At 39.9% G+C, this 22,018-nt stretch overlaps 1 protein-coding gene across 6 annotated transcripts in view; it reads right to left on the bottom strand.

Annotated features, from left to right (window-relative positions):
• The window catches only part of ITGB6 (integrin subunit beta 6), a 134,904-nt gene that overhangs the window by 4,902 nt on the left and 107,984 nt on the right, over positions 1–22,018 (bottom strand). For all 6 annotated transcript variants that reach the window (XM_077883412.1, XM_077883414.1, XM_077883413.1 and 3 more), the window contains 3 exons: positions 20,112–20,209; positions 15,351–15,470; positions 9,574–9,740 (listed from right to left, as the gene is read on the bottom strand). In XM_077883412.1, the coding sequence (XP_077739538.1) occupies positions 9,574–9,740; positions 15,351–15,470; positions 20,112–20,209 (385 nt within the window). The remainder of the gene's footprint in view (positions 1–9,573; positions 9,741–15,350; positions 15,471–20,111; positions 20,210–22,018) is intronic.

Genomic DNA, 22,018 nt, shown 5'->3' with positions numbered 1-22,018 from the left:
GTATTTTGAAGCAACTTTATTCAGGTCTACAATATTTGGGAGGTCTCTTGCAAAGCTAGTTGTAGGGCCTGGGCATGCTGATACGGGGTGATGGGTGAAGCAAGACCCTACCGTAGTAGGAGGGTAAGGTGGGATTTTAAAGGTGGAGAAAGGGGGGAGGAGCAAGACGGCGGAAGAGCAGGGTCCCCAAATCACCTGTCCCCACCAAATTACCTAGAAAACCTTCCAATCATCCTGAAAATCTATGAATTCGGCCTGAGAATTAAAGAGAGAACACCTGGAATGCAACAGTGAGAAGAGTTCGCCCTTCTACCAAGGTAGGAAGACGGGGAAAAAGAAATAAAGAAACAAAAGGCCTCCAAGGGGGAGGGGCCCCGCGAGGAGCCGGGCTGAGGCCGGGGCGAGTGTCCCCAGGACAGGAGAGCCCCGTCCCGGAGGAGCAGGAGCTGCACCGACCTTCCCGGGGGAAAGGGGCTCGCGGGGAGGTGGAGCAGGACCCAGGAGGGCGAGGATGCCCTCGGGCTCCCGGGACAGTAACAGCAACTGCGCGCCCAGGAGAGTGCGCCGAGCTCCCTAAGGGCTGCAGCGCGCACGGCGGGACCCGGCGGGACCCGGAGCAGCTGAAGGGGCTCGGGGGCGGCTCCGCGGAGGGGGCTGCGGGGCCCCGGGAGCAGCTCGGAGGGGCTCGGGCAGAGGAAGAGGCTCCGTGCGGAGGGGGCTGCGCGGTTCCAGGAGCAGCTCGGAGGGGCTCGGGCGGCAGCTCCGCGGAGGGGGCTGCGCGGCGGCGGCCCGGGAGCGCGAATCCACCAGCGCAGGCTCCGGAGCACAGGGCGCCGGGACACAGCCCAGGATCCCGCCTCCCCCCGGACAGGCAGAGGCCGGGAGGGCCCAGGACAGCGAGGACGCTCCTGCCCCAGCTGAGCAGATCAGCGGCCCCGCCCCGGAGCCTCCAGGCCCTGCAGATGGAGAGCTCCGGAGCTGAATCCAGGTTTCCAGAGCTGCCCCGCCACTGGGGCTGTTCCTCCTGCGGCCTCACGGGGTAAACAACCCCCCCTGAGCCCTGCACCAGGCAGGGGCACAGCAGCTCCCCCAACTGCTAACACCTGAAAATCAGCACAACAGGCCCCTCCCCCAGAACACCAGCTGACGGACAACTTCCAGGAGAAGCCAAGGGTCTTAAAGAACACAGAATCAGAAGATACTCCCCGGTGGTTCCTTTTTTTTTGTTTTGTTTTGTTTTGTTTTGTTTTGTTTTGCTTTTTGATTTGTTTCCTTCCCCCACCCCCTTTTTTTCCTCCTTTCTTTTTCTTTCTCTTTTTCTTTTTTTTTTTTCCGTTTTTTTCTTCCCTTTTTTTTTTCTCTTTCTCTTTTCTTTCCTTCTTTCTCTCCTCTCTTTTTCTCCTTTTCCCAATACAACTTGCTTTTGGCCACTCTGCACTGAGCAAAATGACTAGAAAGAAAACCTCACCTCAAAAGAAAGAATCAGAAACAGTCCTCTCTCCCACAGAGTTACAAAATCTGGATTACAATTCAATGTCAGAAAGCCAATTCAGAAGCACTATTATACAGCTACTGGTGGCTCTCGAAAAAAGTATAAAGGACTCAAGAGACTTCATGACTGCAGAATTTAGAGCTAATCAGGCAGAAATTAAAAATCAATTGAATGAGATGCAATCCAAACTAGAAGTCCTAACGACGAGGGTTAACGAGGTGGAAGAACGAGTGAGTGACCTAGAAGACAAGTTGATAGCAAAGAGGGAAACTGAGGAAAAAAGAGACAAACAATTAAAAGACCATGAGGATAGATTAAGGGAAATAAACGACAGCCTGAGAAAGAAAAACCTACGTTTAATTGGGGTTCCCGAGGGCGCCGAAAGGGACAGAGGGCCAGAATATGTATTTGAACAAATTCTAGCTGAAAACTTTCCTAATCTGGGAAGGGAAACAGGCATTCAGATCCAGGAAATAGAGAGATCCCCCCCTAAAATCAATAAAAACCGTTCAACACCTCGACATTTAATAGTGAAGCTTGCAAATTCCAAAGATAAAGAGAAGATCCTTAAAGCAGCAAGAGACAAGAAATCCCTGACTTTTATGGGGAGGAGTATTAGGGTAACAGCAGACCTCTCCACAGAGACCTGGCAGGCCAGAAAGGGCTGGCAGGATATATTCAGGGTCCTAAATGAGAAGAACATGCAACCAAGAATACTTTACCCAGCAAGGCTCTCATTCAAAATGGAAGGAGAGATAAAGAGCTTCCAAGACAGGCAGCAACTGAAAGAATATGTGACCTCCAAACCAGCTCTGCAAGAAATTTTAAGGGGGACTCTTAAAATTCCCCTTTAAGAAGAAGTTCAGTGGAACAGTCCACAAAAACAAGGACTGAATAGATATCATGATGACACTAAACTCATATCTCTCAATAGTAACTCTGAATGTGAACGGGCTTAATGACCCCATCAAAAGACGCAGGGTTTCAGACTGGATAAAAAAGCAGGACCCATCTATTTGCTGTCTACAAGAGACACATTTTAGACAGAAGGACACCTACAGCCTGAAAATAAAAGGTTGGAGAACCATTTACCATTCGAATGGTCCTCAAAAGAAAGCAGGGGTAGCCATCCTTATATCAGATAAACTAAAATTTACCCCAAAGACTGTAGTGAGAGATGAAGAGGGACACTATATCATACTTAAAGGATCTATTCAACAAGAGGACTTAACAATCCTCAATATATATGCCCCGAATCTGGGAGCTGCCAAATATATCAATCAATTATTAACCAAAGTGAAGAAATACTTAGATAATAATACACTTATACTTGGTGACTTCAATCTAGCGCTTTCTATACTCGATAGGTCTTCTAAGCACAACATCTCCAAAGAAACGAGAGCTTTAAATGATACACTGGACCAGATGGATTTCACAGATATCTACAGAACTTTACATCCAAACTCAACTGAATACACATTCTTCTCAAGCGCACATGGAACTTTCTCCAGAATAGACCACATATTGGGTCACAAATCGGGTCTGAACCGATACCAAAAGATTGGGATTGTCCCCTGCATATTCTCAGACCATAATGCCTTGAAATTAGAACTAAATCACAACAAGAAGTTTGGAAGGACCTCAAACACGTGGAGGTTAAGGACCATCCTGCTAAAAGATAAAAGGGTCAACCAGGAAATTAAGGAAGAATTAAAAAGATTCGTGGAAACTAATGAGAATGAAGATACAACCGTTCAAAATCTTTGGGAGGCAGCAAAAGCAGTCCTAAGGGGGAAATACATCGCAATACAAGCATCCATTCAAAAACTGGAAAGAACTCAAATACAAAAGCTAACCTTACACATAAAGGAGCTAGAGAAAAAACAGCAAATAGATCCTACACCCAAGAGAAGAAGGGAGTTAATAAAGATTCGAGCAGAACTCAACGAAATCGAGACCAGAAGAACTGTGGAACAGATCAACAAAACCAGGAGTTGGTTCTTTGAAAGAATTAATAAGATAGATAAACCATTAGCCAGCCTTATTAAAAAGAAGAGAGAGAAGACTCAAATTAATAAAATCATGAATGAGAAAGGAGAGATCACTACCAACACCAAGGAAATACAAACGATTTTAAAAACATATTATGAACAGCTATACGCCAATAAATTAGGCAATCTAGAAGAAATGGACGCATTCCTGGAAAGCCACAAACTACCAAAACTGGAACAGGAAGAAATAGAAAACCTGAACAGGCCAATAACCAGGGAGGAAATTGAAGCAGTCATCAAAAACCTCCCAAGGCACAAGAGTCCCGGGCCAGATGGCATCCCAGGGGAATTTTATCAAACATTTAAAGAAGAAACCATACCTATTCTCCTAAAGCTGTTTGGAAAGATAGAAAGAGATGGAGTACTTCCAAATTCGTTCTATGAGGCCAGCATCACCTTAATTCCAAAACCAGACAAAGACCCCGCCAAAAAGGAGAATTACAGACCAATATCCCTAATGAACATGGATGCAAAAATTCTCAAGAAGATACTGGCCAATAGGATCCAACAATACATTAAGAAAATTATTCACCATGACCAAGTAGGATTTATCCCTGGGACACAAGGCTGGTTCAACACCCGTAAAACAATCAATGTGATTCGTCATATCAGCAAGAGAAAAACCAAGAACCATATGATCCTCTCATTAGATGCAGAGAAAGCATTTGACAAAATACAGCATCCATTCCTGATCAAAACTCTTCAGAGTGTAGGGATAGAGGGAACATTCCTCGACATCTTAAAAGCCATCTATGAAAAGCCCACAGCAAATATCATTCTCAATGGGGAAGCACTGGGAGCCTTTCCCCTAAGATCAGGAACAAGACAGGGATGTCCACTCTCACCACTGCTGTTCAACATAGTACTGGAAGTCCTAGCCTCAGCAATCAGACAACAAAAAGACATTAAAGGCATTCAAATTGGCAAAGAAGAAGTCAAACTCTCCCTCTTCGCCGATGACATGATACTCTACATAGAAAACCCAAAAGTCTCCACCCCAAGATTGCTAGAACTCATACAGCAATTCGGTAGCGTGGCAGGATACAAAATCAATGCCCAGAAATCAGTGGCATTTCTATACACTAACAATGAGAATGAAGAAAGAGAAATTAAGGAGTCAATCCCATTTACAATTGCACCCAAAAGCATAAGATACCTAGGAATAAACCTAACCAAAGATGTAAAGGATCTATACCCTCAAAACTATAGAACACTTCTGAAAGAAATTGAGGAAGACACAAAGAGATGGAAAAATATTCCATGCTCATGGATTGGCAGAATTAATATTGTGAAAATGTCAATGTTACCCAGGGCAATATACACGTTTAATGCAATCCCTATCAAAATACCATGGACTTTCTTCAGAGAGTTAGAACAAATTATTTTAAGATTTGTGTGGAATCAGAAAAGACCCCGAATAGCCAGGGGAATTTTAAAAAAGAAAACCATATCTGGGGGCATCACAATGCCAGATTTCAGGTTGTACTACAAAGCTGTGGTCATCAAGACAGTGTGGTACTGGCACAAAAACAGACACATAGATCAGTGGAACAGAATAGAGAATCCAGAAGTGGACCCTGAACTTTATGGGCAACTAATATTCGATAAAGGAGGAAAGACTATCCATTGGAAGAAAGACAGTCTCTTCAATAAATGGTGCTGGGAAAATTGGACATCCACATGCAGAAGAATGAAACTAGACCACTCTCTTGCACCATACACAAAGATAAACTCAAAATGGATGAAAGATCTAAATGTGAGACAAGATTCCATCAAAATCCTAGAGAAGAACACAGGCAACACCCTTTTTGAACTCAGCCACAGTAACTTCTTGCAAGATACATCCACGAAGGCAAAAGAAACAAAAGCAAAAATGAACTATTGGGACTTCATCAAGATAAGAAGCTTTTGCACAGCAAAGGATACAGTCAACAAAACTCAAAGACAACCTACAGAATGGGAGAAGATATTTGCAAATGACGTATCAGATAAAGGGTTAGTTTCCAAGATCTATAAAGAACTTATCAAACTCAACACCAAAGAAACAAACAATCCAATCATGAAATGGGCAAAAGACATGAAGAGAAATCTCACAGAGGAAGACATAGACATGGCCAACATGCACATGAGAAAATGCTCTGCATCACTTGCCATCAGGGAAATACAAATCCAAACCACAATGAGATACCACCTCACACCAGTGAGAATGGGGAAAATTAACAAGGCAGGAAACAACAAATGTTGGAGAGGATGCGGAGAAAAGGGAACCCTCATACACTGTTGGTGGGAATGTGAACTGGTGCAGCCACTCTGGAAAACTGTGTGGAGATTCCTCAAACAGTTAAAAATATACCTGCCCTACGACCCAGCAATTGCACTGTTGGGGATTTACCCCAAAGATACAAATGCAATGAAACGCCGGGACACCTGCACCCCGATGTTTCTAGCAGCAATGGCCACGATAGCCAAACTGTGGAAGGAGCCTCGGTGTCCAACGAAAGATGAGTGGATAAAGAAGATGTGGTTTATGTATACAATGGAATATTACTCAGCTATTAGAAATGACAAATACCCACCATTTGCTTCAACGTGGATGGAACTGGAGGGTATTATGCTGAGTGAAGTAAGCCAGTCGGAGAAGGACAAACATTATATGTTCTCATTCATTTGGGGAATATAAATAATAGTGAAAGGGAATATAAGGGAAGGGGGAAGAAATGTGTGGGAAATATCAGAAAGGGAGACAGAACGTAAAGACTGCTAACTCTGGGAAACGAACTAGGGGTGGTAGAAGGGGAGGAGGGCGGGGGGTGGGAGTGAATGGGTGACGGGCACTGGGGGTTATTCTGTATGTTAGTAAATTGAACACCAATAAAAAATAAATTAAAAAAAAAATAAAGGTGGAGAAAGAGCGAGTATGTTTTGCTGGGAGGCAGTCCTGTTTCTTGCCCTCAGCTGATAATCTGAACTCAGGAAAAGGTTTTGTTGTCAGGAAAAAGAGTGGCAATGTCTAGTACTGCCTCCTCTAGTGCCATGTGGGTAGCAACTTCTCTACAGAGGATTTCTAGCTGAGACACAGGCTTGGGTCTCCATTTCAGATAGGTCTGAATTCTTTCACTATTTAGACAAGGTTGGGTTTCACCCCAAAATCTGAGGTGACCAGACTGATTTCCCCAGGAGTCTGGGGGGTGCTAATTTAGGCTGCAGATTCTGTAAAGGCAAAGGCACAGTTTTGGAGCTTGAAAAGTGGTAATAAGAAAGCTCTCTGTCATGACCCACAGCTCTCTTAATGATTGCCTAACTGCCAAATGCAGGCCTGATTTGCTTAGCACAGTACAAAATCAATCCATGACTGCAAGAAATGTCAGACTGAACATTTTTTGCCTCTAGTTAATGACTTGTCATCCTAGAAAAAATGTCTAATCAAAGATGAATTTAAATATCTTCCCTTTGTGTTTTCATAAAGAATATGGATGGTGAGGTTATTTTTAAAAGTATGATAAAAGGTAACCTTTCTTTATGTCTGTGATGAAATGTTTCAAGAGGCAAGAAACAAAGCGCTTTCTTGTCCTGAGCTCTGTCACCTTTGGAGTCCGATGGAGGCCTATGGGTCAGGAGAGTCAACTACCCCATCAACTCTGGAGGTCCCCTGGGGTTTGAAGACCAGCCAAATTCAGTTCTTCAAGAAGAAACAGGTTTTAGATTTCAAATGGAACCAAAATGAGAACCGCAAAAGGATGTACTGAGTAACATTTTATTTCAATAGGATGTGTTAGTGAAATTTGAATAGAATTATTTGAATTAAACCTCGTTTACATCAAGTGAATAATTATTACTCAGTTATTATCTAGTCAAGAACATCAAATATTTGTTATTCAAAGAAACTCGATTTAGCAAGGGAATAATATTTTTCATTTATGATTTTATCTGTTTAGTGCATATTTTTGTTCCATTTTAGATGAAGAAACAGTAAAAATTCAGCATTTGAATTTCAGTCATGTTCTACATCCTGAGGGAAAACAATGCATGTTTTAGGGAAATTAACTGTTAATTAAAATGTTATTTTAAAGATATTAATCATTTGTCAGTATTCATGCCTTTGTATGAGAACATTAAAATGTGCTAGTTAGTAGATACACATCACATAATTGTCCAAGTACTTGTTTGCAGGACACCTGCTTATCATTTCTAGAAAGGTCAAGACTGTTCTTAGAAGGGACTGCAATAAGGTTTTCAGCTCCACCATGGACCAATCCTTTGGGAAGTCTCTTAATTTCTCTGAGTCTCAATTTCCTTACATTGAGAATGGGATTATTCCAACTGCTTCACAGGGATGGCATTGTTCAACCAACTATTGCTATGTGTTGTGTTAACTTAACCATATTCTTTTGACTGATTGCCCTTTTTACCATTGCCAAGCATTTGCTTGACATTTGGTAGAAGTTAAAAACATCTATGACCAGGGGATCAGGTGAAGTTAACTGACCCAACACTTTAGCCTCATAATACTATGTTCTAAGTCACCCAACTAACGTCTCAGGTTACGTTTTACCTGTTAGGAATGGATAAATTATATCCTCATTGCAAATCCAAATTTACTTTCCTAGAGGGCTTTATTTAATTATGAAAAATTCATTCATACACAAAAGAAGAGGAAAGCTGTATAACAAATCTCTATAGACCCATCACTTGGATTCAATGATTATCAAGATTTTGCTGCACTCACTTTACGATTCCCCTCTCTCTTTTGGCTGAATTATTTCAAAGCAAACCAAACCTTCAATTTTCCTTTCACTCCAAAATATGGATATTTTGTAGCAAAGTCATCCTGCCATTATCCTACCTAGTCAAATTAATCATAATTCCTTGCTATCATTCTAATATTTACTCTATATTATCCTTTTTCCAGTTGTCCAAGAAATATATTTTTACAGCTAGACTGTTCAAATCAGGATCAAAACAAGATCCATGCATTGAATTTGCTTGCTGTGTCTAAAGACATTTTTAGCAGGAAGATGAAGTAGATGAAAATTTCATTGTCCATTGCCCTGCACCACATGTTAGAGTTACTTCAAAATAACGGCATAAGATATTGACATCTCTCATCAGGATAAATTTATCCAAAACATAAATTCCATTTGCTTTAAGAAATGAATATTTTACTATATACTTAGAGAAAAAAGTGTTAACATCAATTTATTTGGGCAGATGAACCCAAAGGAGCATTGTGTTTGTCTGTATATTCTCCAGTGAAATCACTGTTTTTAGAATCAGCAATGTAAGATAATTGCTATTAGATAGCTGGGCACACCATTAGGGATAGAAAGATGAAATTAAAACCATGAAATTGTTTCTATGGCCCTCTAGAAATGTAATTATCTGCCCTGTAGAAAAGAAACACAGAAAATTGGAGTCCTGTGTTTGTCTACTGTGAGGAGGAGACACATGAATTATATCTATCGAGTACGCATATTTAAAAGTTGACACTTTTTTGGTATTTTTCAGGTATGTGTTTAAAATTTGTTATTCAGAAGAACAAACTGGATGGTATTTAAAAAGTCTCAATTTGGCACTGTAACCTATTATAAGTAATGAGTAGTTCTATGGAAATTGGCATGAACTGTCATATTAGTCATGAACGTTATTCCGTTGCCTATAACACAATCAGCTTATGGAAGTGTTTAGATATAACACCTATGCTTTATCAAATGGGGTCTGAATGATCCTCCTGATGATGAAGATTAAATGTATTTCCTTGATGTCCCTATACAGCTACACTTCAGAGTAGAGGAAATTCCTACTGCACTGAGAGACACTGTATATGCGATGAGCACTGTCTAGGCCCCAGAAAATGGACAGAGGTTCCTTTGTCCCCAAAGCAGATAATAAATCAAAGCTGTTAGGGACACAGTGAGAGGAGTAGGGAAAGAACATGACATTCTCACTCTCTTTTAGAGCAGAAGAAGACATCCGTCGCTTCCACAAGTCACTTTCTCCCCTGGACAAGGAACAGCCCTTGTGTTTACATACCGTTTGCCACTTGGCCTTTGACCGTTCTGCTTCAAATTTGGCAACTTCTTTACGATCATGAAATGACACCAACAGCTTCCAAATGCACAGCAGGACAACCCCAATGAGAAGAATGGCCAGTGAAACCCCCAACATAATCATGGGAATGTTTGGGGGCTTTGGACAGTCTGTGGAAAAAAAGAAAATTACATTAGGAAGAGGTATAATTGGGGTATCTGGGCAGCTCAAACAGTTGAGTATCTGGCTCTTGGTCTTAGCTCAGGTCTCAATCTCAGGGTCATGAGTTCAAGCCCTGTGTTGGGCTTCAAGCTGGGCATGGAGCCAACTTAAGAAAAAGAAAAGGATGGTGTAATAAATATTGTGATGTAGAGAAAACAGTTCTCATTAAATTTTTCAACCATAGTTTTTCCAGTAGAAGGAAAATAGTAACACGTTTTATTTTGCTGAATTAAAAGAAAAATGAGTTCCTTGTTGAAGGAGATAGTCCTGTATAGTAGAACAAAAGTTGGAGTTTGGTTATTTAAAGCAAATGGATATATACTTGAATGGCTGACTCAAAAAGAGTTGCAATCCCAAGAATGAAAATTAATACACACAGAATATATATATAGGATCATGAAAAAAGACTAGTTTAATTACTAAAAACGATCTCTTTTGGGTACATGATAGAATAGAAATGAAATTTGTGAATATGCTCATTTACACACACACACACAATATTAGTTTTTCATGGATTTCCTTGAAACATGAACTGCCCGGGAGATTATATTCAAACTGCTATGAAACCCACCCCTTGAGAAGTTTACTACGTGCTTTGTTTTTTGTTTTGTTTTGTTTTGTTTTGTTTTAAGCAGATGGAGGACAATGATGGCTTTTAGTTTTATTTAACATGAATGCAGTGCTCTGGTGTCCTGGATAGTTCCTGGACTGGGATCAGGAGAGGTGGGTTCAATTCCCATCCGATGCACAGTAGCTGTCTGATATACATCAAGTCCCATGATTTCTCTGAGCCCCAGGATCCTTATCCATCAGACAAAGGTGTGGCACTCCAGCATTCCCTTAACTTCCCTGAGGATAAGATTGAGCTCAGGTGCTCATGCTTATTAAACTCCCAGCTTCCTAGATCCCTCCCCAGAGATTCTGATTCAGTGGGTCTTAGATGGAGCCATGGATTTTTTTTATTATTAAAAATATACCAAGTGATGCTTATCTTCAGGGAAGTTTGGGGAACTAGATGTATCGTCCCTTCAACTTGAACATTCTATTATTTTGACTCTATTGATGATATTAATATAATTTCACAATTATACAGTGCTTTCCTTCACTGACAGCAGAATGACTAATAATTCTTGCAATATGCCTGGGAGACGATACATTTCTTAATGAAACATTATAATTAAGCTCTCCCCTTGCTTTCATGAGAAAAAAAAAATCCCACATAAAAATTATCATTAAATATCTGCCTCCCTCTGCAAGAAGTGAGGCAAATCTGTGGTATCTGGGGAGGAAATGAATCATGCTTAGTTTATCCTAACTCTTATTGCTTTTAGATATTTAATAAGGAGAGTTATACACACAGGTCTAGTCATGCTGCTTTCAAGGTAAGAATCTGTAAGTGATCTGAATTTGAGCAGGACTAATGACCGCACAACAGCATGATGCCTGGCCTCACACACTTTTGTTCTTTGGATAAAAAAAAAAACCATGTAAGGAGATTATGCAGAAATAAGTAAAAGGAGCTAATGAAATAGTTACTATAGTATGAAGATCTAAAGACTGTTTCCAGCATAGCAAATGAACCATGGTTTCTTCTAAGGTGGTAGCAACAGTCCTGCAAAGAAAGTGGCAGCTCTGTGTCAGGGAGAATATGTGCTGGCTACATCTTTGACTACAAAATGTCTGGGGTGGGGCGTAGCATGTTCTTGCAGGAAGCAAGATGAAGCTTGCTAAGACCCTGCAGCCAGACTGTGAATTAGGAGGACGCTCCAGTAGAGAATAAATAAAGAAGGAACAGGCATGGCCCAGCAGAGATCATTTTTTAAGAACTTAGAGTATTATACGTTGGGAATACGTATTACGTGAGAAATTATGTGTTTCTCAAGAAAAGATTTTGGCCCAAGTACCAGAGCAGGTTATTATACAATAGAAATGTCCACTGTTTATACTCTCTTTGGTATTTCCTGAGATGCTCAGACTGATGGCAGTGGAGAGAAGGTGGGACAAGAGGGCCATCGTCATCACTGTGTGCAGCGTTGCCTGTGGAGTCCTGGCCAGTGCCAGCTAGTTCTTTTTTTTTTTTTTTAAGATTGTATTTATTTATTAATGAGGGGGAGAGAGAGAGAGAGAGAGAGAGAGAGAGAGAGAGAGAGAGGCAGAGACACAGGCAGAGGGAGAAGCAGGCTCCACACAGGGAGCCCAACGTAGGACTCGATCCCAGGTCTCCAGGATCAGGCCCTGAGCTGAAGGTGGCGCTAAACTGCTGAGCCACCCAGGGATCCCTAGTGCCAGCTAGTTCTAAGGTCCTGGGTCCCCAGGGCTGCCAACCTGCTAGCTCTGTCACACGCAGCTCTTGAGCACAGAAATGTGACTTTTCTGAATTAGGTCGTGTGTAGGTGTAAAATACGTATTGATTGTGAAGACTTAGTATAGAAAAGCATCTCAATGGTTTGTGTATTGATTACATGCTAAATGAGAATATTTTGGATAGAATGGATTGAAGAAAACATAACTAAAATCCATTTCACCAGATTTCTACTTTTTAGTGCAGCTACTTGAAAATGTAAAGTTACATATGTGGTTTGCATAACATTTCTATTGGTGCTGATCTAACATATTTTCGGGAGCCCGGTATTTATTATGATCCTGCAGCCAGTGGGAGGCAGTATAGCACAGTAATTAAGAGCTTGAGCTCTAAGCCAGACCACCTGAATTCCCCAACCAGCACTGGTATTTAATTACTGCAAGACCTAACTAATTTTTTTAACTTCCTTTTTATCTCAATTTCCTTATCTGTAAAATGGAAAGAATAGCAATACTTGCTTTACACGGTTGTTATATGGAGGAGGCTAAAAGAATTAATGCGTGTAAAACATATAGAATGATACCTGGCATATGGCATTAGTAAAGACTCAATAAATGTGAGCTGCCATTATTATCACAAATTACAACAAATATACTCTTCCTCCTTTTCTATCCTCAAGACTTCAAGGGCTGGAACCTCTATGTTGGGGCCTGTGGGTGTAATATCAACATCCACATCTCTGTTAGGAAGGCTCCTAACTATCATTCCTTGACTGTGGCTCTTATGAATGTGGCTCTTATCTCTGAAAATTCTTCCAGATTTAAGAAAAAAAGATGAGCAAAGCTCTCCCTACATCCACACATACCCTGATGGTGACTGTTCACTTGGTTTCTTTTTAAATTTGTTTGTAGGACTGTGGGTCTCCTTAGCCTTCACCTTCTCCTTTCTACCCTTGCCTCTGACATGCTGTCCTGCAATCCTCTGATCTTAGTGCTGTGAGAGGGTCTACTGATTCTAGGACAGGCTCTGTCCTCGGGGCCCCTCAAAAGCTTGGGGCCTACCTAGGAACATGAATATTTGCCAGGGAGAAGCATCCTTGAAGCTGTCATGTGACTCCTGTTAAGTCTCAGGAAGGTCATTTCCCCCTGACTTTTCCCTACTACAAAAGCACAAGGAGAATAAAAAGCCCTAATAAAAAGTCATCAGGGAGTCTGAGTACTTTCAGAAGGATGGCATGTTTATGTGCCACTTAGATTGTGTGGAAGCACCAAAACAAGCAAGCAAGCAAATGAACAAAAAACAACCAATAGTTCAGTAACAAGGAGGCTCTTATGAAGCAAAGGCATGTTTCTCTCTCATACATACACATACAAAATAAAAATGAAAATAAAAATAACCAGATCCCAAAGCCCCTGAATTAAAAACAATTTTGGAAGTTCATTTTTGTTGTGTGGAACTCATTTTTCCAATGGAATCAATATTAAAAGGACTGGCTTTGATTTCAGGAGAACTCCCTACGGCAGCCCTGGGGACTCAGCGATTTAGGGCCGCCTTTGGCCCGGGCGTGATCCTGGAGACCCCGGATCAAGGCCCACGTCAGGCTCCCTGCATAGAGCCTGCTTCTCCCTCTGCCTGTCTCTCTCTGTCTCTCTCTCTCTCTCTCTGTCTCTCATGAATAAATAAATAAAATCTTTAAAAAAAAAGAAAGAGAGAGAACTCGCTAAAGCTACCACCACAGTCACAAAAACAGAGGGTTGCGGGGTATAGTGCCAAGATTCTGACTTTATAAAACGCATAATGAAGAGGCAGGTTTTTCTGTACTAGGTATTTCTTCCTTGCACAGCAAGATTTGCTTTAAGTTCCCTTAACTAATGGCCTCTATAAACCATTTTATATTTGCATTTCAAAGAAGTCGATTTATATGAGATTTTCAAGAGCAAGTCCCAGGTACATTCTGGCAACCTGAGCTTCAAGACCAAGGTCGCAATCATACCCTGGTAACCTGTATTGTGCTGACTTCTACCTCTCCTCGACCCCCCATACTGCAATGTGGTAGTTTTCTAATCATGTTTTCTTGGTTGGTTTATAATGTCTTGAACTTACATTTTTGGTTTCTTTGGTTTTTACACTCTTTAGTGATGGCACTTTGATACTCTTGGCTTCAGATTCAGGATTTAATATTTTGTTGGCACATTGATAAGCAAGCACACACAAAAAACACATCTGCCTGTTAACCTGCCCTTGCTGCTGTTGTCTGGGACAGAACTTAGGCCTCAAGGTTTTGGGGGGAGGAGGCGGAGGTTGCAGGCAGGGTCTGGAGAGATCTGATTTAATGCAGCTGTCATTTCTGCCAGAAAGATTTAGGAACATATCATTAATTGAAGACAGAAAAGGTGAGGCACCTGTGAATAGCTAAGACTGCAGCCAGGGAGGTCTTGAGCCATCTGTAGCAGAGTAGTATTAAAATGCAGAGTCTTGGGCCACACTTCGCACCTGCTGACTCAGGATGCAGGCATTTTAACAAGCTCCCCAGGTGAGTCCGATACTCACTAAAATTTAAAACCTCTCAACAGCAGTACCTTTTCCACTATTCTCTTTTCTACCTACTATAAACTTCTCTCTCCCCTTTACTGAAGATGAGATTTTTATTTGAGAGCTTCCCAAGTGCCAAGCAAACTCCATGAGTTGGTATGGATGAAAACCCACCAAAGCAATGGACTCTTTGACTTCCTGTATGGATTACTTCCTTCTTCACCTGCTGCTTCATGTCTTTTCTGACTCGATGGTCCATTACTGTAGGTTATGAACTGGCACATGTTTTATATACATTATTCTATTTAATCCTTGAGTGAACCCTTAGAAGAAGGTAGTATTATTTTTTTCCATTTTACAGAGGAGGAAATAGACTCAGAGGCAAGTATCTTACAGAATGTCAAGCAGCTATAAGTAGTAGAATAGCCTTTCCTATGGATATACCTTCTGCTTATATTAGATTTAATCAGTCCACCTTTCTACAAAACATCCACCAGCTTTTGGTACAAATATACTCATCTTGTTATGTGGGCTAAGGAAGAGACATTGAAACACATCAAACCTTTCAACAGGTATGTTTCAATCGTTGGGAAAGTAGAAGCCCTCTATCAAAATTCTGGAAAAGTCTTTCCTGGAAACCTACCCAAAACCTCTTTCTGGTTGTTTCCTCCTCTCCTATGCAGTAGTACCACTTACCGTTGACAATGGAAGGCATACCACCCACCTTTCTCATTGATGCTGTGAATGATGGTTTTCCCTTCATTATCTGTAGTTATTAGGAATGTAATAAGACATTCATTTTCTCCTTGCAGAGAACAGGGAACAGAACTATCCTTTGAAAAATCTGCAGATAAAGGAGTCATTCATTAGATTAAATGAGATTCCAAAAGAGATTAGTTTATTTTTAAAGCAAAGTGGTATTAAGTTTTAATATGCAAATAGGAACTTCAACACTGCAGAATAGAAATAGAAAAGACATAGGATTTTTTCCCACCACCTGAAGTTTTAGTTTCTATTCAGGTTCCAGAAGAACAGTTCCAGGTGTGGTCAATCAGGACTGACCATCTAATGCACTTATCAAACTGATGGGGGCAGGATTTCAATAGTGAAAGTACTTGAAGGCAGGTATACCTTGTTGTTTTGGGAGTAGAATGGCTCTGATTGTGGTAATGAGGGGGCTGTATGTTCCTCTTGGCTGAGAGCATCTGGGAGAAAGCCTAGATTACATTTCAGAAAAAGACTACACAGCCCAAAATGATACTGATACTTCTAAGGGGGCCTTTCCCACAGTCAAGATTGTTGGCCATGTATTGTCACAAAAGTAAATATCAATTAATATCAGGAAATGGACATTGAAGTGTTATGCACTCGGGGACTAATAGGATGAAAGTAAACCCCAGATTAAAAGGAACTCATTTGACAGTTTGCCTCCCATTCAGTATAGACTCTTTGTTAATAAACAAAACAAAACAAAACAACATAATCCAGTTTTCCTCAAATCTTTTTCAAATAGAAATGTTTTCTTATTGAGCTCATTAAAGAGGCAGAAAATGAATGTCACCAAAGAAACTGAAAATATAGTAAAATAGTCAATCCAAGACATTAATACTATTTATCAGAATTTTTAGTGGTCTGGTACCTCTGCCAAAATTATCTAGCCTTTTTCCAATTAAAAAGAAGCAAACTTGCTTAAAATTCTCCTATCTTCTAAATTGGAGACTTTGTAATGATACTGTTACAAACGCTTTTTTTGGAAACCATTTTTTTTTTCAGAAACCTGTAAATAGAACAACTATTTGCTTTTAACCTAAAATTTTGACATATGATCGAATATTACTGTATTACAACACAGTGGGTCAGAATATTGAAACTGGGACTGTCCCAGATAATCTTGGACATACTCTTGCTAGACCTATACCTTTCCTCATGAGCTTAAAAATAAAACAGTTTTAATAAAACAGAATCTATATGTATTCCTTTGAGTCTAACAAAGAAAAAGTAAATAACATGCTATTTTTTGTTGAACAATGCCATAGCCACAGAAAGAAAAGCATTAAGTTGTTTTTGCATTTAATTTATAAGATAAAAACCTCATGTCAGTGTCTGCGAGAAGAATGTCTGTATTATCTATGAAAAAAGGGACTTGTAAAACATTTAGCATTATGGATAGGATTTCAGATGATAGACTTAAGTGAAGAAATTGCTTTGGAATCCATTAGAGGCTTCTATTTACATAGGAATATTAGGAAATCTAATTCTAAATCATTCTTACCTGGTCATTCCCAAATATTTATGAACATCTAAACCATCTGGGATTTTTTTCAAATAAGGATTCCGGGGGCCATCCTGGGTATCTCATTTGAGAGGGCAGTGGTATGCACAGGAGCTTGTATTTTAGTGAGCTGTTTAACAGTACTTTTAATAAGGTGTCCTGATTATGACATTTGGGACCTCTGGGCAATAGTTGATTAGTGATATTCATGTTATTTCGTGTGTTATGTCCTGCAATAACATTACATATATAACTCACACTTTGGTATTTTTAGATGGCCTTTACCACATGTCCTCCTACCACTCCAGTGGACTAGGATTCATGAAGTCTTGGAGAATATGCTTTTTCTTGTTAGAGTTTTTTTCCCTCCTTCGTCCTCTCTGCCATGACAGTGCACACCCACCCTGTTCCCCTTAAGTAACTTACTGGAACATTTTATTCTCAGGTAGAAAATATGTAGATAGCTTATAATACTCCTTCAAGTAATACTAATCCTGCTTTTTTATTTTCTTTTAAATAGCTACACTGAAGTACAGAGAGGCTTAATTTACTTCACTGGGATTATTTAAATTTTAATGGAACTGTTAATATGACCTTTGAGTCATGACTTCCTTCTTGCTTTAATTACTTCACCACTCCTTTCCATGATGGTTATGACTCTAGATTTAGCCAGTTTTGTAGTGTTTGGGTATTAAAATGGCATTATTGAATGTGCAATGAAAGGGTCCAGCTTGGGCTGGAGATTTGCATAATTAGCTGCTAAGGTTTTCTTTTGTTGTTCATTAAGAAATGGACCTTTCTTTTTTCCCCTCTTTATGAGTGCCAGCAGTGCTGCCCTAGAATAATAGAGTGAGAATAAGATCTCAGGCATTCCATGAAATTATACTTCAAAAAGGGAGAAATGTGAGAATGGAGGTTGGGAGGCGGGTATCTGGGAAGGTCCAGGAAGGATACAGAAATATAAACCACGCGCCCCACTGAATTATGACAATTATGTGTTTAAGACCTGTGCTCTGGGGATGAGTCAGGAATTCTCAGGCTTTCCCAAGGAAAAGAAACGGGCTCTGTGGTCAAGTAAGTTTGGGAATCCTTCCTCATTCTAATTCCTCCTTTTGCTTCTGAAAATTCACAATGCACACTTAATGTAATGGGCATTTTCCAAGAATCCGGTGAAATAAACAAAAAGTGTAGCTTCCCATGTTCAAAATTTATATGACCATGGGTGCTATTTTCCATTTAACACTTTCAGAACTAGTGTCCCAGAGAACACACTTTGAGTAACGATGCTCTGAGTACATGAATGTTGGGGTAAATAAAAAAATGACCTTCAGGATGAGTAAAGTTTGACCACATGTCTTTAGAAATGCCCACACAAGTCCCCACCGCACATCTGAGGAACATTGTCTTTGGGTGATAGTTATGCTATTTTCCTTTACTCTCCATGTCCTTGTTGGGGGAGAGATGAGCTGATAAAAGACCCGATTCAAGAGCAAATATGTGGTGACAATTTCAAGGTGATGTGATCAATGACATAACTAAGTGGGTGAGTAACCTGAAATAGAACTTATAGAAAGTGTCATTAGAAAAGTGACTTTTTAATTCCTAGGCTGACAAATATATTTTTTCTCTCAAATTCAACAAAGGTTAGTCCTTTAAATGGTATTGGAAATCCAGTTATTATTGTGTTTCTGAGTTAGAAATGGTTGTATTCCCCTATTTTGAAGATAATTTACCCAATTACACAAAAAGAAAAATGCAAATGTTTAAAAAATATTGCTCTCAGATCCAAGCATTTATGATAATCTACTTAGAAAACTGTGTATTTAAATATAGTAACTCTCTGTTCATGACTGACACGTTTCCAAGGTTTACTCCTTTTCCCCACAGCACATTAGATTTCCTATGCTGCCTCTGAATGGAGTTCTAGTAATTTGCAGGGCATTTTCTGCAATTTTTAGCCATTTCTTAGAAACGCTTGGTAAATATCTCAACTGTTTGCCGTGAAATGAAGCTTGAGGATATGCCTTGACTTTGAACTAGTTACTAATGTGGAATAGTCCACAGATGCTACTTTCCTTAGTGCTTTTACCGCATCCTACTTTCAGTATTAGTGTAAGGTACACACCATTTTGTCCAATTTATGTTATTTGGCATATTTATCTTTAGTCACCAGAAAAGTACAGACAAGGGGTTTTACGAGCACTAATCATGCTCCTCCATACGGGGTCATTCAACTGTGCACAGTCAGAAATCTCAATTTTGAAACAATGTAGGTAATTTTCAAAACAATATAAATGCCACTAACTTATTCCACTTCAGAAATGGATTAATTTCTCTATTCTATTTGTTTCTTCAAGATACATATCCTAGAGTGTCATAAATTGTCTTAGTTATTGCGCTTTGCCTGAGATACATCTTGGTCACGTCTCTAATGCATGTGGAGCAGCAATTGCACCTAAGCAGCATGAGAATGCAGAATTTAGGATGATGGAAAGACAAATCCCCCTAGATCATCCCTTTAGGAGGAGCTAGTCATCTTCTTCACAAAGTACTTTTTAAGTGGTCTTCCCAGCTAAAATACAACCTATTTAAATATTTGAGATGACATTTGCCATTAAAAAGAATCTGATTTTAAGTAATTAAATTTTAAAATGACAGGTGAAAGAAAACAAGAGCAGAATTTGCTTAGCAGTTAAAGGTAACAGGTCATTCTTGTATTTGGGGAGTGAGCAACAGGGAATTAAGGGGGTCGTGTAACACCCATGTTTGAAAAGTTGGGAGTAAAAGCATATGAAGAGGAGTGGAGGGAGGGCTCCTCTCGGGAAACCCATATTACACTTCACCTTGTCCTATCTTGAAATAAGCCAACCAGATAATAGAGGATGATTTTAGGTTTAGGGGTTAACATTTAGCTATCTTAAAATTTTTCTTCTTTTCTAATTTTAAAAAATAGCATTCTGGAGTTCTCTGTAATTGTACTTTTAAGCAAAGGTGAACTTGCCAACAGAGCTGAAGTCAAATAGAATAGCTATGACTTTAAATTGCTTGTATCCCAAATCATCATGTTTTTAGTCTTACATCCCTTCATAAAAACTAACGTTGAACTAATGCCCTGGTTCAAATGAGGTCGAGCTACTGAAAAACCCTTCGCAGCGTTTCTGCCTCTCAGGAACAATGTAAAGGAAAAGAAAGCTTAATAAGACAAAGTATAACCTTCTGCTTCACTGATGGTTGCACCAGCTAGTTTGCATTTGTCAACACATTCTTCTCGGGCCTGGCCATCTGCAGACAGGTGGCATTCAATGCAGCTCCTGTAAACATTATTCAGTAGAGTTTATCAGTTCGTGTTGGTGGAAAACAGATACGCAGCTGGGATATTGCTCTAATGCTTACTGTGATTCATGCTATAGGAGTGTCTCATAGAGGACATTGCCTTTTGTTGCTTTCAGGAAGATATTTGGGTGATGTTCAAGAGGAAATTGCTTTATTCTGATTCCATTTAGTAATCAGTGTTTTGTGAGCCTGTCTTGATAATAGCTACTACCCTCATTTATTTATAATGATTGCTTCTGGTTGGTTAACTGACAAAAAAATCCCAACATCAAGACACACCTATTTTGGTATTTGATTTAGGTTTTTGGTTTTTACATTTTCATAAGAAAGGTTTATGTTCTAAAATATGATTAGTGACTAAACAAAGTTTGAATTTCTTAACAGAAATGGTCTGTTTTTAACAAGAATTCCAAGACTTCATATATGTCATGAATGACTATTCAAGATTCACTAGTCTGTGATTATTTTGAATGAATCTAAGCCTTCTAGGGGTATCTTCAAAAGCTGAGGTTACAGCTTGGATCCTGATTAATGCAGGCTTTTTAATAAACAATCACTACTTACAGAAAAGTGTATTTCTAAGAACATAGCCCTGGAATTAGCTTCTCTAATGATGTCTATACAGCAAAGTAAAACTCAGACTCTAAATTAATCTTGTGCTGAAAAATCACTTTACAATCAGATTCTGTTTGGAGTAACACAGAACAGCTAAAGTTTTCTTACACACCATCCTGCCTCTCTCTTCCCCAGGCCACACAAATGTATACTCTTTAAAGTTCTGGAAATTTTCTTTCCACACTTGGGCCCCAGGCCTCCCCCAGTCTCAGCCAAAACTGCACTGCCCTAGGCAAGCCTTCCCTAACCCTTACGGGTTAATTCTCTTGCGATTGCAGAGAAAGTCTCTGCATTCCTTTGTGGAAAGGGCTGAGGAGGAGTAATCTATGTGGGAGTGGGGATAGAAATCTTGTCTGGAAATTGCCTTCGCATTGCAAGTATATTGTATTTATCTAGGTTATATATTTACTTAGAGTGGCTTTGCAGGGGGGCTGCTGGACACTGTGGAAACGCTCAAAACCTCTACCTTTTTGTGCATCTGACTGATGTCTGCCCATGCTAGTGTGGTAGCCCCGCCATATAATTCCACAGCACCCTCTGGATCTCTTTCTGTAACTGTCAGCTCAGATACCATTATAATTACTTTAAATGATGTCTGTCTTTCCCACTAGATTCTTAGCACCTGTGATGGCAGGAACTGTAACTGTTTTGGTCATCACTATATGCCCTTGGCCTACCATGATTTCTAGTGAACGGTACGTACTTAACACCTATTTGATAAGTGAATGTATGAATGAATAAATGGAAGAATGGACTCATCTCAGAGCTAACATAAACACCAAGGAGATGAACCGATTCCTCAAATTCAAACTACCTTGGTTGTTAACTTCATATTTTATAAACCAGATTTAAATTCCATCAAATTTACGAGAAGATTAAATAGATAAATAATGGAAGAAACATCCTGACAGGACATTTTACATTTAATTCCGTTCAAATAAGTCTAACCGTGTCCCCACACTTCTCTTGCTATATGTCCAGGCCCAGTGACAGAAAAGTTTTGACCCCTGAAAGGTGAGGAACCACTGGGTGAATATTGATTTTTTTACTTTGTTTACACAGGAAATGCAAATGTCACCATGTTGGGTATAGAGTCAATGAAACTACAAACTGCTTGAGCATGCTTGCCCCATAATACTTGATATACTGCAATGTCATAACACAGTTCATTT

Source organism: Canis aureus, chromosome 34 (genome assembly GCF_053574225.1).
Source record: "Canis aureus isolate CA01 chromosome 34, VMU_Caureus_v.1.0, whole genome shotgun sequence".
In the NCBI taxonomy this organism is placed as follows: domain Eukaryota; kingdom Metazoa; phylum Chordata; class Mammalia; order Carnivora; family Canidae; genus Canis; species Canis aureus.
Note: the sequence above shows the minus strand (reverse complement) of the source record. Positions and strands in the feature narration are given on the sequence as shown.